At 39.0% G+C, this 15,967-nt stretch overlaps 1 protein-coding gene across 1 annotated transcript in view; it reads right to left on the bottom strand.

Annotated features, from left to right (window-relative positions):
- The window catches only part of SATB2 (SATB homeobox 2), a 185,229-nt gene that overhangs the window by 36,897 nt on the left and 132,365 nt on the right, over nucleotides 1-15,967 (bottom strand). Inside the window, exon 9 of the mRNA XM_028122827.2 lies at nucleotides 13,653-13,808. Coding sequence (XP_027978628.1) covers nucleotides 13,653-13,808 — 156 coding nt within the window. The remainder of the gene's footprint in view (nucleotides 1-13,652; nucleotides 13,809-15,967) is intronic.

Genomic DNA, 15,967 nt, shown 5'->3' with positions numbered 1-15,967 from the left:
GGGGATTTATAAACTAATCTGTAACACAACACTGCCTTGTTTTTACAAGTGAGAGGCCACATTTGCGCAGACCTGATCTTTTCTTGCAATAAACTGGGAGCTGGGGAGAGTTAGAGGGTTAGGAAGAATGAAAACAGGATATCGAATCATTTGCTTGGAAATGTTTTTCCAAGTATTTTCACAGACTTTTTTTTTTCAAGTCAATTGAGAGACAGGTAAATGCTGATTTTCAAGGTGCAACATATATGAAAATTGAAGACAATTACATTTTTTAGCCCTATCAGAAAATAAATTATATTAAAAAAAATCTAGTCCCAACGTGTTTCCTCAAGGGTTTCTCTGTACAAAGGAAAGAATTCTTGAAATGGAAAATAAACCATCTGTGGAAAAATAAGCTCCTCTTTCTCTGTCTTTTCAAAGATCTGAATAAGTCTCCAACTGAACTCTTTCAAATGTTTCAAACAGGTATGTTTAACAACTCCCAGGGGAAGCTATAGCATAGAGACCAATCATTTAACAGAAAATAAAAACAAAAACCTACATCTGTTAAAAGACGAAGTTCTGAGATACCCAGACCTTCAGGAGGACAGCACCTGCTGTTCCGCTTGAGGAGTGAACTGCATTGTGGGAAGCTGCAGCTTGAAAGGGGACAGGTGACAGCTGAGTGGTATCTCCACTTACGAGACGCGGAATGTCTTGCACAACATTCATGGCCGCATTTGATTTATATGCGCTGTTATAATCTGCACTCATTACAATCACTTAGGACAAACTACAGGCCTCGTTATGGACTGTGTGCTGTCTGCCATCAGTCTTTAAGAAGTGTGGTGCTCAATTTGCCCACTGACATGCAAGGTCCTGACCTTGAAGCTATTAGGGAGCAGATTAGACACAAGTGTGATCATGTGTGCAGACATAAGCAAACCAAATTAATTTCTGGCACAGGGAGGTAGCCAACAAGACCCTGTTCTTTGGGCACCAGAGAACTTCCTCAAATCCCTGATGGTGCTGAGCTAATAGCATGTTTAAGGGAACCCGGTTTTGAAGATAAAGCACATTCATGGTATTTAGAGGGTTATTAATCTAGTTTCCCCACAAAGTGTTTGCTTGGCTGATCAGATTAAGGGATGGAGCCTTCAACAGTGCACCCCCACCACAGCAGGCCCCAAGAAATCTGTGATACTTCACAGCCTTGGACATATTGCACCATGTGTACCCAGCTGCTTCAATAATTAGCTTATGAATGTATCAGCTGGTTCTGTGATTTTTATAAATAATAACTAACCTACAGAGCAGAAAGATTGTCAAGAGCCTTACGGTAGCACAAAATTACAAGGTGCTCCTAACTCTAACTTGCTCTTCCACTAAAGGCCGATATTCCCTACGAGTGGCACTCCCGTGATGCCATTTCTAAACATTTATTTTGCATCGGAAATGGAGATGTATGTTTGTCCGTTTTCTTCATGGCGACCATAATTTACATTCCTTTTGCTCTGACTCGCAGCTCGTTTCACGTATCTGAATGCTTACCTTCCGGAAATGTATTCTTCCACCCCACTTCCCGCCTCACCCTCCATCTTTTTGTTCACATGATGCTTCCACCAGCCCATGTGGGATGCTTATCTCTGTTTTCTCAATGGGGTCTCTTATTAGCTTGTTTGGTGGCTAATGAATGTGTGAGAAAGTGCCATGCTGCTGCATGAACACACACGTATGTAACTGTGAGCGAACCCACCACAGAGGAGATAAAGAGTCTCCACACTGGGATTTTTTTCATTTATATAATTTTTGCATGCCGTCCAAGAAAGTTTTGCAGTATCAGGAAAAAAAAAGTGTAAATGTCAAATAAAACAGTGACAGATGACAGTATTCTCTATTGAATAGCACTGTTTCTGTCGTGCATGTTCAATGGGAACTCATGAATTATTAATAAACAAATCTCCTTTTTCTGTTAAAAATCTCAAGTAGGTTTTTTGTTGTTGTTCCCTGTGTGTTATGTGGAGAATTCCAGGAGAATTATTTTCGTTTCAGAAATGCTGATACAGAAGTTTATCTGATTTCCAGCCTTGGTCAGCTCTGTGAGCAGGCACCATGAACTGTGGGGTGCATACCTCTCTGTGATTTCTCTTTTAGGCTGGCTGTAAGTTTCGACCAAAGGTTAGCTGAACATTCATATAGTCAGTTTAGCCCTTCTAGTATGGTAAAACTGAGGCTAAGTGAATTATAGCTAGGAAGCTCAGAGTATTCAACTCGGAACCCTGACATTAAGTGACTGGGTTACCTTTGGGCACTTTGCTACCCTCTTACAGCTTCTGGGATATAACGGTAAAAGGAGGAGTTTACAAAAGATGGTCTCTAAGTTCCCTTTCCAACTCTACATTCCATGATCTGTTACCTTGTTATCCGTCAGAAATAGATAATAATTAGCCATCAGGGTTAAAGTACAAAGAAGAAGCTACCTTGACCAAGTGATTAAGGGCAACATCACCAGTGAGAACATATGCACATCATGAGGCCTGTGGTATGAGGCACTGCAAAGAACACAACCCAGTATCTGCAGTAGTCTTGCTAAAAATGCACAACGTCAGTTGAATCATGACAAACCCAAATTGAGAGATGTTCAGCAAAATAACGTATCGGTATTCTTCAAATTGTCATTAAAAAGAAAAAGAAGAAGAAGAAGAAAAGAAAAAAGGAAGAAAAAGGAAAGACCTAAGAATTGTCACAGACTACAGAAAACTAAAGAGAAATAGTAACTAAATGCAGTTCAGTCTCTGGATGGGATCCTGGCAAAGAAAATGCTCATTAGTGGAAAAACTACTGAAATTAGAATAAACTTTTTAGTTTAGTTAAGAGCATTAAAACAATGTTAATTTCCTGGTTTTGATAACTGCACTATGGTGATGTAGGGTGCTAACATTAGAGGAAGTTAGGTGAGGGATATATGGAAACTACTATTTTGCAACATTTCCGTGAGTCTGAAATTTGTTAAAAATAAAAAATGTTAAAAAGTACAAAGTACACCAAACTTACATAGAAAAATATACATGGAGTCTAAGTGTAATGATGCCAAGGAATTTAGGATGAAAACTCTTTTGCCTTAAAAAATCTGAACCCAGAGAAGGAATATAAGTTTAAAGTTGCATCCTTGCAATAGATGGTTAAGAGAGTCCTTAAGCATTCAGTGCGTAAGTAAATAATATCTACAAACATCTCATTTTAGCCATCTAATCAGCCTCCTAAACAACGGTCGAAGAAACAACTCTGACCACTCTTTCCAACTATGCAGGTGAGGCGACACACAATCCATGTGTTCTTGAAAAGTATGTCAACCTAAATTTATAAAACAAATCGTGTTGCAAATATATTAGGACTCCTTATGATTTGAAGAAATGTGCCCTTATTTCTTTTTAAAAGGCCAATGATAATCCCATAGTTGATCTTTTAGTGAGTTGATAGTTTTACTAAAGATTTACCTAAATGAGATACCCCTTCGTTCCCAATTCAAAAGCATTAAGAAAGGCAACAATAAGAACCACAATTTGCTCCTGTTTTTCTTTCATGGCCTTGTCTGCCATCAATTCCTCTATCGACTCTGTGCTCCAGCCATTGTGAATTACTCACAGACTCTATGGTTGGTATCTCCATCTCCATGCACGAAATGTGGGGTATATATCTACCCATCTGTATTTCTCTTTAGTTTTAACCAAAGGTTGGTTGAATAGTCATATGGTCAGTTTAACTGTTTTAATATGGGAGAACCGAAGCCAAGTGAATTATAAGTGTTTGAGCACAACTAATACTGCTCATGTTACTGCCTTGGCTGGAAGGTCTCATACTCAACTTTCTATCCCCCTGTGAGAAGCTATATTCCAAAGCTCAGCTGACATGGCCTCACCTGACCTGTAAGAACTGTTTGCTCACTCCTGTATGACTCCAAAGCATTTCGCTTATACTCTTCTACAATTTGATGATGATTATTATTCTAAGTGGGCATGTATGCATCCCCATCAGAACGGTCAGCTTCTTGATGAGGGTGGAGGGAAGTCTTGGTTTCTTACTCATTTTAGCATTTTCATAGCATTGTGGTTCCTTTCACATCAAAGATGCTTAATACACGCTCATTAGATTGAACTGAAATTATCTGAGTGCATAGAAATTAGCCTACTGGAATGTTATAGTTGGAGAGGGGCCCTGCTTCTAAGAAACCCTGTCAATGTTCTGAGGTTTGTTTTCCCATCTCTAATACATGAATATGATAAAAGGAAACAGGGTGATCCAATTTACGTTATATATTTATGCATTGTATATAATATGTAAACGCAAACAGTGACAGGTCTCTCAGAACATTAATTAGTCTGTAATCTTGTGTTGAGCACCCATCTACTACGTGCCATGCAATGTGCTAGTATGTTACATATGTCATTTGTCTTGATTATTTTTACAACAAGGTTAGTTGAGATCATCAGCAAGGAAGTATTCTGACTATGAAACTCAGGAAGAATATCATCATAGAAAATGACATATAAAGTGGATCTAATGACATATAAAGTGGATCTTAAAGGTAAAGACGGATTTCACCAGGTGGGGCAGGGAAGTGATCAGAAGCACATTCCAAGCGGAGATAACATTATCAACAAATGCAGAGATTTAGAAAATTATCACATCCCAGAAATGTAAAGCAACTTTGTGGGGCTAACGCAGTCTAGAAACAGAGGTGGCATCAGATTTTAAAGAATAATATGCAAAGAAATTTCATCTTAATCCTATGGGCCATGGGAGCTATTGAAGGCTTCTAAATGATATGACAAAGAATTAACTTTCTTTTTTCTTTGTTCTGCTTTCCCTTCCTTTCTCCCTCATTCCTTCCTAACAAGAAGTCCTTAGGGAAGACTATGATAAAGTCAAGAACACCACTTATCCTAGTCTAGATCTTTTTTTTCTTTCACAGCAAAATCAGGACCCACAGTGGCCTGGTAATGGTAGAGTACATACTTCATATGCTTCACCCAATAGGAGTTTTCATTCTAACAAAAAAATGACACATTTTGTAAACACCAAGCTATATCAATCATTTAAAAAGAAACTGTTCTCATCATTTTAACCCTTGTCTTTTCTCTGTGTGTTTGTTGTTGTTGTTATTCATATGAGAATTTCTTACAGCTTTCCAAGATTCAAAATGAATCAGGAAGGGTAATATCCCATTATTTCAGTTCTAGAAAATGTTAAAGGTTTAAAATTTTCAGGTAGACAATAACTGAGCGACATTCTCCAAACTACATACCAAAGGCTGAGAATGTCCAAATAACCAGGGAGGTCTTTCACAAAACAATAATACGACCAGTGTTTGAGTTTGGACCCCAACAGAAATGGCTTTGAATCCCATAAACTCCAAACCTTACCCTTAACTGACAGGGGGAGGGGAAGCAAACGGGAAGACAAGGGTTCCTGTCCGTGGTACTGAAATGTCAGTGTGTACTAAGTTACTTGTTTTCCTACCCCAGGACACTGGTAATGACTCCAACTTCTCCCATGTTTTTTTTTTTTTTTCCTTAAAAAAATTAAGGTTTATGTTGGTGACAAATTTCCTAGTTTTTCTAATATTTCAGAATAAATACAAACCAGGATCTGCTTAGCAACACAAGTTTACAGCCTAGTCTGATCTACAAAGAGACAGATGGAATAAATAACCGTTCCTGTTAAGTAATTTGTACTTGCCTTGAAGGCAAGGCCTTGTCACAGTCATGTTGTAGTACTGTGCTGTTCAATGTGCCTAACACAGAGCTGATAAGTGAATTCAATCTACAAATAGTAAGTACCCTCCACCCCCGTGGCCCCTCTAGGAACTCCAATGAATGAATAAGTCAGCAAATGAACAGTTCTTCAGGAGAATGACTCAAAGCTTCTTGCACAGAGATGTAAAAGGCCATTTACTCACCCACATCCTCAATACAGAAAATGTCAGCATATGTAACCACAAGGAAATGTTTTCTGAGTGCCTCAAAAGAAAATTCATATTATTAACCACAGACAGTCGCTTTCTAAATGGAAGCACATAAAGTCCCCAAACAAACTTTTGTAACTGCGAAGGATTTCTCTTCAGCTGGTTGAGATTCTTCTGAAGTGTGAAATGAGCCAGATAATATTCAGCTCTTGTTTCTTAGTCACCAAATTCTCTTTTCATGAATCCAATAAGTGTCTATTAAAATAAATAAACCCCCTAATGATTCAAGATAACCTAATCAAGAACACTGAAATGGATAAAAGGCTAACTGCAAGGGAGACTTGTCAAGGGCTTCAGTGACTCCCTGACGGTGAGGTCATCTAACCCTGAAAAGGGTTTGTGCTAAGCATCTGGTTACAGTTCAAGGTTAATTATTTTATACCTTGAATGTGGTAAGTAAAAATGATCGGCTTCTTTTTGTATATTTCAAAACTATACACTAAATTCTAAACTATTTTCAAGGGGACCAATTTTCAGCTGTCTCTGGGCATGTCCCTCACATTTCTATGGATGTGTTTGTAAAGATTGAATCTGTAATTAACAGTAATGAAAATTTTATTTCAGAACAGCTTCTTAACTTCTGTTATGGAGGGCTCAAGACAAGAGTGGATTTCATAAAATCTTGTTGCCCTCCTTACTAAAGATACAAGGGATAAACATAGCTATAGAATAATGTGGAAATTTGGTATGATTTTATACAAATATGTACACAGATACATACATGCATACATGGGAACGTGCACCTGAAAAAGCCATCCGTATTTGCCAAAAAGATGAATGAATCTCGAATCTTGTATTTCTCCACTTAAATACTAGAAAGGTATTAGCAGCAAAATGTGCTAGGCTGAACCATGAAGCAGAAAACAACCAACTATTTCCAGTTCCTGACTTCAGGTCCAAATTCTGCATACCTGTGATGTAATACTATATATTTTGCAAACTGCCTCAAGAACTTGTAAGTGCATGGGGGAAAAAAACCAGACACAGCAGAAAACTGTGAATGAGACTTTTTTTTTTTTTTTTTTTAAAGATCAGAGCTGAGACCAGAGTAAGGCGAGCAAACAACTAATGTGCAAAATTTCAGGAGTGTGGCTCTGAAAGTGTGTGCCTCCTTAAAATCTGCACCAGCTTGCCTCACCCTGGTCTTGGCCCTGTGAAAGGAACATGATTGAACAGTTTCTACAGCAAAGTGGTAGGAACTCTTCATAGGTACCAGCATTCTCCAGCTGTAAGAACCCTGTTATAACCCAACGTGCTCTTTGTAAGAGGGCTGGGAGAGTTTGGAGAAGTAGTTTTAATATGTCAACCTGATTTGCTTCACATGCAAGCTTCCAAAGGTGCTGTGTCATGACCTGGCAAAGTAACTATTTCTACTGCTATTTCTGCAATAGATAAAGATGTGCTTAAAAGCCATATAGAAACATGAGTGATGGGTAAAGGTATCTCACATTTTAAGAACTGCATATGAACTCCGTGATTAATCTTCATGGATATCTAATTAAGGGTTCCCTTAAAAGTCGTTTTAGGGCATGAAACATTAACATAATTAATTGTAGGGACAGTAAAAAGAACCCAATTTCTCACTATCAGGTTGATATAAAAACTGAGATCTTGAGGGAATTTCTGCTGATAATCTCTCAACAGAATGTAATCGCTAGAGATTATGCTGAGAAAAAAAGGCAGAGGATGAAGGGCTCAATTTGATGCTTCAACATCATTGTGTTGACTGCCTACTTTAGTTTAGCACTTGGGGATGCTGAGAAATCTAATTTCATCACTACTTGGCATAATAACTTTTTCAAATGGTAATTGTAGTGTATATTTCATTAATTTTTTTTCATTTGAATTTGGTGGATAGCCCTGAAATTGTAGTAAACATGCCCCAACTGACAAAAGGAGAAACTGCTTCTTGATGGTTTGTCAATATGGTTACATTACAAAGAAACCTGCCCAGCAGGAAGGGGCAGCAACTCAGGCTAGGCTGCGTGCTGCCTCGTTTTAACCTGCCTTACGTGCTAAATATGAGATAGCAAAAGCAAAATCATTAGGAGTGAGACTAAGACCACTGACTCATTTTACATAGGGTATCGTATGGTTATTACTTCCTGTCACTTTTTATACCAGAGAGATGCGGCAGCCAAGCCTCTACTTCCAGTAGCCTGAGCTATCCCAGCTCTAATAAAGCCATTTCCATAAAGGGAACCTAATAAGAGAAATGTCAAACATCTTTCTGAGCAAAGTGGCAAAACCTTGATCTTTGTATGGTATTTTCTAAAGGCTAAGAAACTAGTAATGAGATAAAAGGTAATAGTAATATTTTATACTTTGTATATTTACTCTCCTACATGAAAAGTTGGGCTTAAAAAAAAGAATTTTAGTTTTAACTTGTCACATAATGATGTGTTGCACAGTATGATCTTGATTAGGATACAAACATGCATGTGCACATCCATTCACACACTACACATTAGAAGGATTCTAAAATGTGAATAGTAACCATGTCTGCACTATAGAATTTCAGGTGATTCATGTCTGTACCTTTATACTTTTCTTCATTTTCTACATTTTCAAAAATGAGGATGCTATTATTTAAGTAATCATAAAATAGAGGTTATTTCTTTAAAAAAGAAATATGTACAACTAAATTGTGCCTGGGACATTTTAAAGAGACACAAAAGCAAAGATTAATGTGGTAACCCCTGACCAAATGAAGGACACGTTAGCACATACACTGAATGTGATAAAAACTCCAACAGCAAAGAGCGATAAAAGGAACAAACCAAATAATATATCTGTTATTTTTCTTTATATAAAATTGTGTATCTTTCCTTCATTTTTGCTTTATTTTAAAAGGACCTGCCATGAAGAGCTGCATATTTTAAATCATTCAGCCCATTAAGCAAATTAGACCATTATAAGGAGAGATTTTGTGATAGGGAAGAAAGTTCATAAAATATGAGTTTGTAATCTACATCTAAAGTATAAGTAGCCTTCTACTTAGGAATACAATTTATTAAGTCAGTAGGAACATGGAACACTTCTTTTTTCTTTTGGATAGAAATGTTTAAGTGATAAGTGATAAGGAAGGAATAAAGGTCAGTACACAAAATCTACTTAATGTACATGAAGCATAGAACATACTGAAACCCAATCACCACGGAGAACACAGCTTCTATAGGGAAAAGGATGTCAGAATTGTGTACTGGAGGCCAGAGACTCATCTTCCCCAGCTGCAGGGGGATCATGATGATGGCTCCCTCTCTAACTTCTTTGTGCAGGAAGAATAAGGACTCTCCTATCCCTGATCCCAGTGCTAGCTGGGACTGGGAAAGTGTGTGGCAGGGAGGGGAACTCCAGGGTCTTTAAATCTTGGTGGGGATAAGGACATGCTCACCAGAGAGGCTCCCCACCCCACCCTACCCCCAGGGTCCCTGTTTGTTCCCAGATGACTTCCTCTGGGGCTGGCCCTGTCATCAGCAGCATCTGAGATTTCACAACCAGGTTACTGATCTCTCCTCTTTGCCGTGTGCCAGCCTTCCTCTACTTTCCTCCTGCAGAAAGCAAGCCCCCCTCACCACCACCAAAAAAAGAGGGAAGTAAACCCAGTGCCCTTTTAAAGTTTTTGTTCGTTTGTTGGCTTTTATTTTTTTTAAATGGGGACAAGGGAGAACAGAAATTGAAATAAGCCCCTTCCAGTCTTCCTACCTACTCTATTCTCACCCAAACACAGTAGGAAAAGGCAGTTATGTAGGTAGAGTTGGGTCTTTGGGTACACAAATAATAAAGATTTACTCTCCTTGCAAAACACACACACACACACACACACACACACACACACACACACACAAAACAAAAACCTAACACCAACTTTAGATCACTGTCAGCATTCTATGAGCTGAATTACTGTAGACTATAAAAAGGAGAAGAGGTCAGTATATGGAGAAACAGGGAATTCGTTTCTGGGGAAGGGAGCAGTAGGTGTCAAGGGAAAGAAATGTGGCTGAAGACGCTTTCACAAAGCACTCGGCCAGCCCTGGAGGGTTGCAGCGGGCCACTGCATCTCCTCTCCCCATCTTTCCACTTCCCAGGTCATGTGCGATAAGCTGCAGTTGGGGAGGAAGGGGGGGAAGCCACCCCACAGAGTGTAAGAGCAACAGGGAGATGACAAGGAGCTCCTGCAGCCACTCAGACTGCACTCGGGGACGTTCATTCCCTGGTAGCCCTTTGCATGTAAGGGTCACACTGCAGTGATCAGAAAATGTCCTGTATGACTTTAAATTATGCCTTCTACTAAGGACCCCTCCTACTAAGGTCTCCTATTTCAGAAAAAAACAATCACCAAATAGAGTGTATACTCTCCCATGAAGACCATCAACAATCTGAATATTTTGAAGAAAGAAAAAAAAAAAAGATTATCCTCAGAATTCACATACACACACACACACACACACACACACACACACACACACACACTGATCCTAAATTGAAATGAAGGAAAAGTTAAAGGTGAAATAAATCTATATGCACAAGCATACCTTTTCTTCTTACTGTTTTCTTCTACTTTTCCTTCTTTGGCTCCTTCTCTTTGTAGGAAAGAAAGGCAAGGGCAAATAGGAGACATTCAGAGGAAGTGGATGATAGACCGGCCATGCATAACAAAGGAGCTAGAGCTGAGTTGGACAAAGAAGCCTACAAAGGCATCTTGATGTAACCCACACACTAAGGAAACACACACACACACACACACACACACACACACACACACACACTCTCTCTCTAGTAATATACTGTCACCAATGAGACCACAGATGAAACTGCACAAGGTTGTCATCCTTGCAACCCCTTTTCTGAAGCCCTCCTCCCATTGTGTCCCTAAACACTTAGAGCCCTCAGGCACCATCTTGGCCCACCACCCTAATCTCTCTAAAATTTTCCTTTCGGTTTTTCTTCTAACTCTCATTCAAGGCTTGCCTAACACAGTTATAGGTATTATTCTTAATAACTGATGACAGGAATTCACATCAATGAGTGGATGAGGTTTAATGGAGGGCTTTTTTTCTATTTTAAAAGAAATGTAAAATGGAAGGGAAGGGGTTGCTACGCATATTTGAACTGGGCCTTCAAGGTTCCAAACCTACTCCAGATCACAAGAGTTCCTAATTAAAGGTTCTTCTAATTTCACCTCTAAGAGAAGAGAGAGCCCTTGCTATTCTGCCTCACTCCCAAGAAATTACGATTCTTCCAAAGAAACAGAGAGAGGGAAGAAAGAAAATGCAGGAGAGGAAGAGAATATCTTTGTATTCTCCATCCTCACAATCCAATAAAGAGGGTGCGGCCACTTCCCACTGCAGCTTGGAGAGGCTAAGTACTTTGGCCAAAGGTCCACTATTAGTCACACACAGAAACACACACACACAGAAACACACCTTATGGATACATGCCAAATATATATGCAAGGTACCAAATTGTACAATTAATTTCACGAAATATGCTCTTTATGAAACAAATGCTGGTACGTACAAAAGGGAGTGAATATCTTACGTTGCCTTTGAAACTATCAGGTAAGTGCACTTTGCTGGGGGGGGGGGTACCATTTTTAAAAATCTTAACACCTGATTTGCCAATCTAGTCAGCTATCTATCTATAATAAGGTTCCCCATTCATAAATGAGAATGAGGTCACTGTCCCAATGAAAAAAGGTAAAACCTTAAAGCACCTTATCCCCACAGAGGCTCAATCTCACCCTCCAACATATTAATTCCCAGAACTACATTCTCCTCCAGATTCCACAAAATCAGGGTTACTGAGTTCTTCAGGGGGGGATCAAAAATTTGGTGAGCCAAGCTTGTGCCAACTGGCAGATACAGCTTTCAATCAGCCACCTGAATTATTTTGGGAGGCTGGAGGCATCACCATTTCCAAAAGCCATAGTGCCAAGTCAACAGAAAGATTACAGGCAGTTTGAATCAAGCTCTCAGACTATGGGCTTCAGTTTTTCTTCAAAGCTGCTTATGAAAGAAGAACTGAGTGAAACTTTGGTATTTACGTCAAGTCACGACTAAGGGGTAGGTTTGCAAAATCAATTGTGTAGCTTTTATACTCACTGCACATTTACCACATATGTCCTTTATTACACAGTGGAAAACCATTAAATGCACAGTAGTTTTGCCAAGTGGCATTATGCATTTAACAGCTTTATTCGTTTAACAGCTCCAACTCTCATTATATTTTGCCATGTGGTACATGGGATTTTATGCATTTAACAGTTTAAGAAGGCTCTATGGTGTTTTCTTTTCATGTATTTCATACTACGGTTGGACATCGTATCTTAGCAAACTGTATTTCAATGATTTCATTGATGAGCGAAGACTAAGAATAACCTGGAAAAATTACTACATTGAAATTAAAAAGGAAAAGGAGTATTTCAATTCTCTTCAAAATTCCTTGATATTCTACTCCTTTCTCTTTATCAACATCTGAAAAATAACTTGTCAGGTTACTGCAAAACTATAGGTAAAAAAGGCTAATCCCAAAACAATATAATTAGTCTAAATACAATATTTAGCTACCTATCATTTTAAAGATGATAATTTAATTTTCATTGAAAACCTTCCTGCTTAATAGAAATACAATATTCAGTAACTCCCTTTCTTTTCAGCACACAACAGAAGATCTGTTAAGGAGATGCTGGACCATTTTACCATTTACATATGTGGGATGAAAACATTTGTCATGCAAGGCCACAGAGGAAATCAAGCTCAGAATCAAAGGACTCTCAAAATTATGCTTCAGCTAACTTTTGTTTCCTCTACCCTGCACTGGATCATTATTCATCCTAGGGATAAATAAGTAAGCACCTCAACCTAACCCATTTTAGGAGAGGGTAGTAGCTGTCCCTTTAAACGAACTGAGAAAGATAGTGGATCCCATCAACTGTGCTGCTTTCAGAAATAAAAAACCTAAGCATCTGCTTACCCTTTTCCCTGGAGCATTCCATTCCCCACAATCCCGGCACTGAGAAATTGTACTGGATAAGCTTCTGTGTTTTTCTGTTATAAATTTTAGCACTCGTTCTGGGGACCCCCCCCCAACATGTGTTTTCTCCTGGAAAAAACAACTGTATTCTACACATAAAAGAAACACCTGACATGGCAAGGTGTCTCTGGGGCTGGAGAAAAGAGGTTATTATAACAAAGTCAGCGGTTCCCCTGGAGGGAATATGAGAGGGGATGAGACAAGATTCCAACTGGGTCTCGGGAAGATGCTGTTTTGTACATGCTAAGTTTTGCTCAAATATCAAAAAAAAAAAAAAAAGAGAGAGAGAGAGAGAGAAAGAAAAGTGATACATAGCAGTGCTTAGAATTATGAGAGAGAGCATTCAAGGCTGATGCTTTTTAGAAAAAAAAAATCTTTAAAAAAAAGAAAAAAATCTGGGTTTTAACTTAGTCTCTATTTTGAACTCCAGTGGGAATAAAAGCAAACTGCAGAGCAAAATGCAGACCATGACAGGTTCCCTAGGGATTATTGTTATTATTATTATTATTATTATTATTATTATTATTATAGGAACAGATGTATTTTTATTGGTGGGAGGAGGAGAATGGTCTAATTCCAGCCCTTGCTTTCGCTCTTTTAAAAAACCACTCACCTGACTTTTATTTGCAGCCACTTTGGCAAACAGGGCTTGAGACACCTTGGCCCTTTTCATCTCCTGTTGGATCTCGTCATAAATGGCAGCTGTGATGTTGACGTTGGCGCCGTCCACCTTAATGGGGAGGTCTGTTGTCGGTGTCGAGGTTTTGGCCTACCAAGAGACCATGAAAATAATAATTTAAAAAGTGCTGCATTCAGCCCAGCCATCTGTGCAGAAATTACCAAAGGATTTCAGTCAGCTGATGCCAAACTGCATTAGCTACAAAGGGACACTTCCTGTCCATTATTCTAATCAGGTTAATTGTGATTGGAAATAATTGCAGTGCATTCCTATAGGACACGCAGAGTCCTGTCAACCCTGTTGTTTTCCTCACAGTACCTTCGACAGTTCACAGGTAGGGTGGCTACTCTGGGCACCAAACTATAAGCGATCCACCTAACTGCAAAACAAGCATGCAGAACACACACGCAGCTACCTTTTTCTTTCTAAAAATGGCACACCTTGGAGGAACAGCCGATTCTTCCAGAAAAAAAATGAGTAAATGGGTAGAGGTCTCTAAATAATAAATTATTACTCAATTTAATGCACTCCCCTGAGTCTCTCTCATTCTTTATTAAAGCTTTACATATGTCATTTGAGTATGTATGGTTTCTCATCATTATCATCATTATGCTACCCAGACAGTCACCTAATTTCACCTAGGAAATCAGTGGAAATGAAACAAAATTTCATTTCATAAAACTAGGCTTCAGAATGCCTTTGATGTGCCGTTTTCATTTCCTTAAACTCATATTGTGGTTTTATGTATTCTGCCGTGCTCGTTTTAATTGAATGATCTCCCATCAGCTTCAGAGACAAATGAAGGACAATCTAGAAGGTGTTTGTACTTCTTGGGGTTAAGATAACCCTAAAACATTTGCATCTCCATGATCCAAAAGACTGTCAGGAGCATTTACTCTGGTGTATAATGAGAGGGGGCTAGGAAGCCTTCTCGGAACCCGTGGCCGCAGGACTGCAAGAAAAGTCACCCCTGATTTTTGGTTCCTGGGCACACCTGGCTGATTTGAACTAAACTGGGTATTTTTCTGTCTCCACTCACCCTAGAATCCCAAACCAAGGCAGTTGTCACCAAATCATTACTTTCCCTCTACGGATGCCCTGAGCTATTCCCCCACTGAGGAAGCAGCCTGCAGATTTGGAGAAAGACCCAGCATGCAGCCTGGACACTGTGGGATCATGCTCCATAGCATCTTGAAGCCGGCGTGAATATCCCAAGTTTCTATGCAGGCTTTCTTTCTGGAGAGTGCTCACTGACTTTTGCATTCTCCTTTCTCCCTGCCCCCTACTATTTTCTAATTACCACAGAATAAATAGTAACTATAATGTATGTGGTACTTTTCATTTGCCAGGCACTCCAGAAAGTGTTTTACTTTTGTTATTTCATTTAATTCTTTGAGGAACCTGGTTAAGTTGGGCTTTATTATTTTCATTTTACTGAGGAAGACAACTGAAAAGAAAAGGATACTCAACCTGCTGGAAGGACACGCAGCAGCAAGTGACAGAACCATGATCTGAATTCAAGGGCTTTTGGCTCCAGAGCATTGTCTCAGGATACTGCACTATCCTATCTCCCAAATCTCCAGTTTAGTCTGGGTGCTAAAGAAGATGCAAACATCTTCTTGCCTTCTAGTTTGGGGTCTTCTCATAACAATCCAATTTTCTGTCTTTTTTTTTTTTTTTAAAGAAAGTCCTTTATCTTCTTGGATATTAACTATCACTAGTTAATCCACCGTGCTTTTCCTGTTAAGTACTTATTTTAGTATATCAATCCCACCTTTCGCAACTGAAATTTCTTCATCAGCCTCACTGACTATTTCATCTTACTTGACGGGTCAAATCTTCTCTAGAACGCTCAGGGCTAAAACAGAACCCCTCAAGGCACTATAATATATGGTTAGGAGCCCATGCCTTCCAATCAAAATAACCAGAGTTCAAATCGTAGCTCTCCAACTCAGTCATGCAACCTTACACCAGTTATTTAACCCCCCAAACCTCAGCTTTCTCATCTGTAAAATGGGAATAACCACACAAAATGGTGAGGACTGAATTCATGCAAAATGCTCACAGTACCCGATACACAGCAAGTGCTCAATAAATGATCATTCTTATCTTTGTATTGTTGTTTTGTCGTTGTTAAGTACATCAAGAAATACTGGCCCACTCAAAGATTATGAGAAGGGCCTCTGAAGGTTTAATTTAACATTTTAGATTTCTTCCATTTGTTTTAAACCAATAGTAAAGTGTTGATG

This window comes from Eumetopias jubatus, unplaced genomic scaffold (assembly GCF_037043125.1).
Source record: "Eumetopias jubatus isolate StellerSeaLion01/CBP00866 unplaced genomic scaffold, mEumJub1_p1.0 scaffold_3, whole genome shotgun sequence".
Lineage (NCBI taxonomy): Eukaryota > Metazoa > Chordata > Mammalia > Carnivora > Otariidae > Eumetopias > Eumetopias jubatus.
The sequence above is the reverse complement of the archived record's forward strand: the minus strand, read 5'-3'. Positions and strand labels throughout refer to the sequence as shown.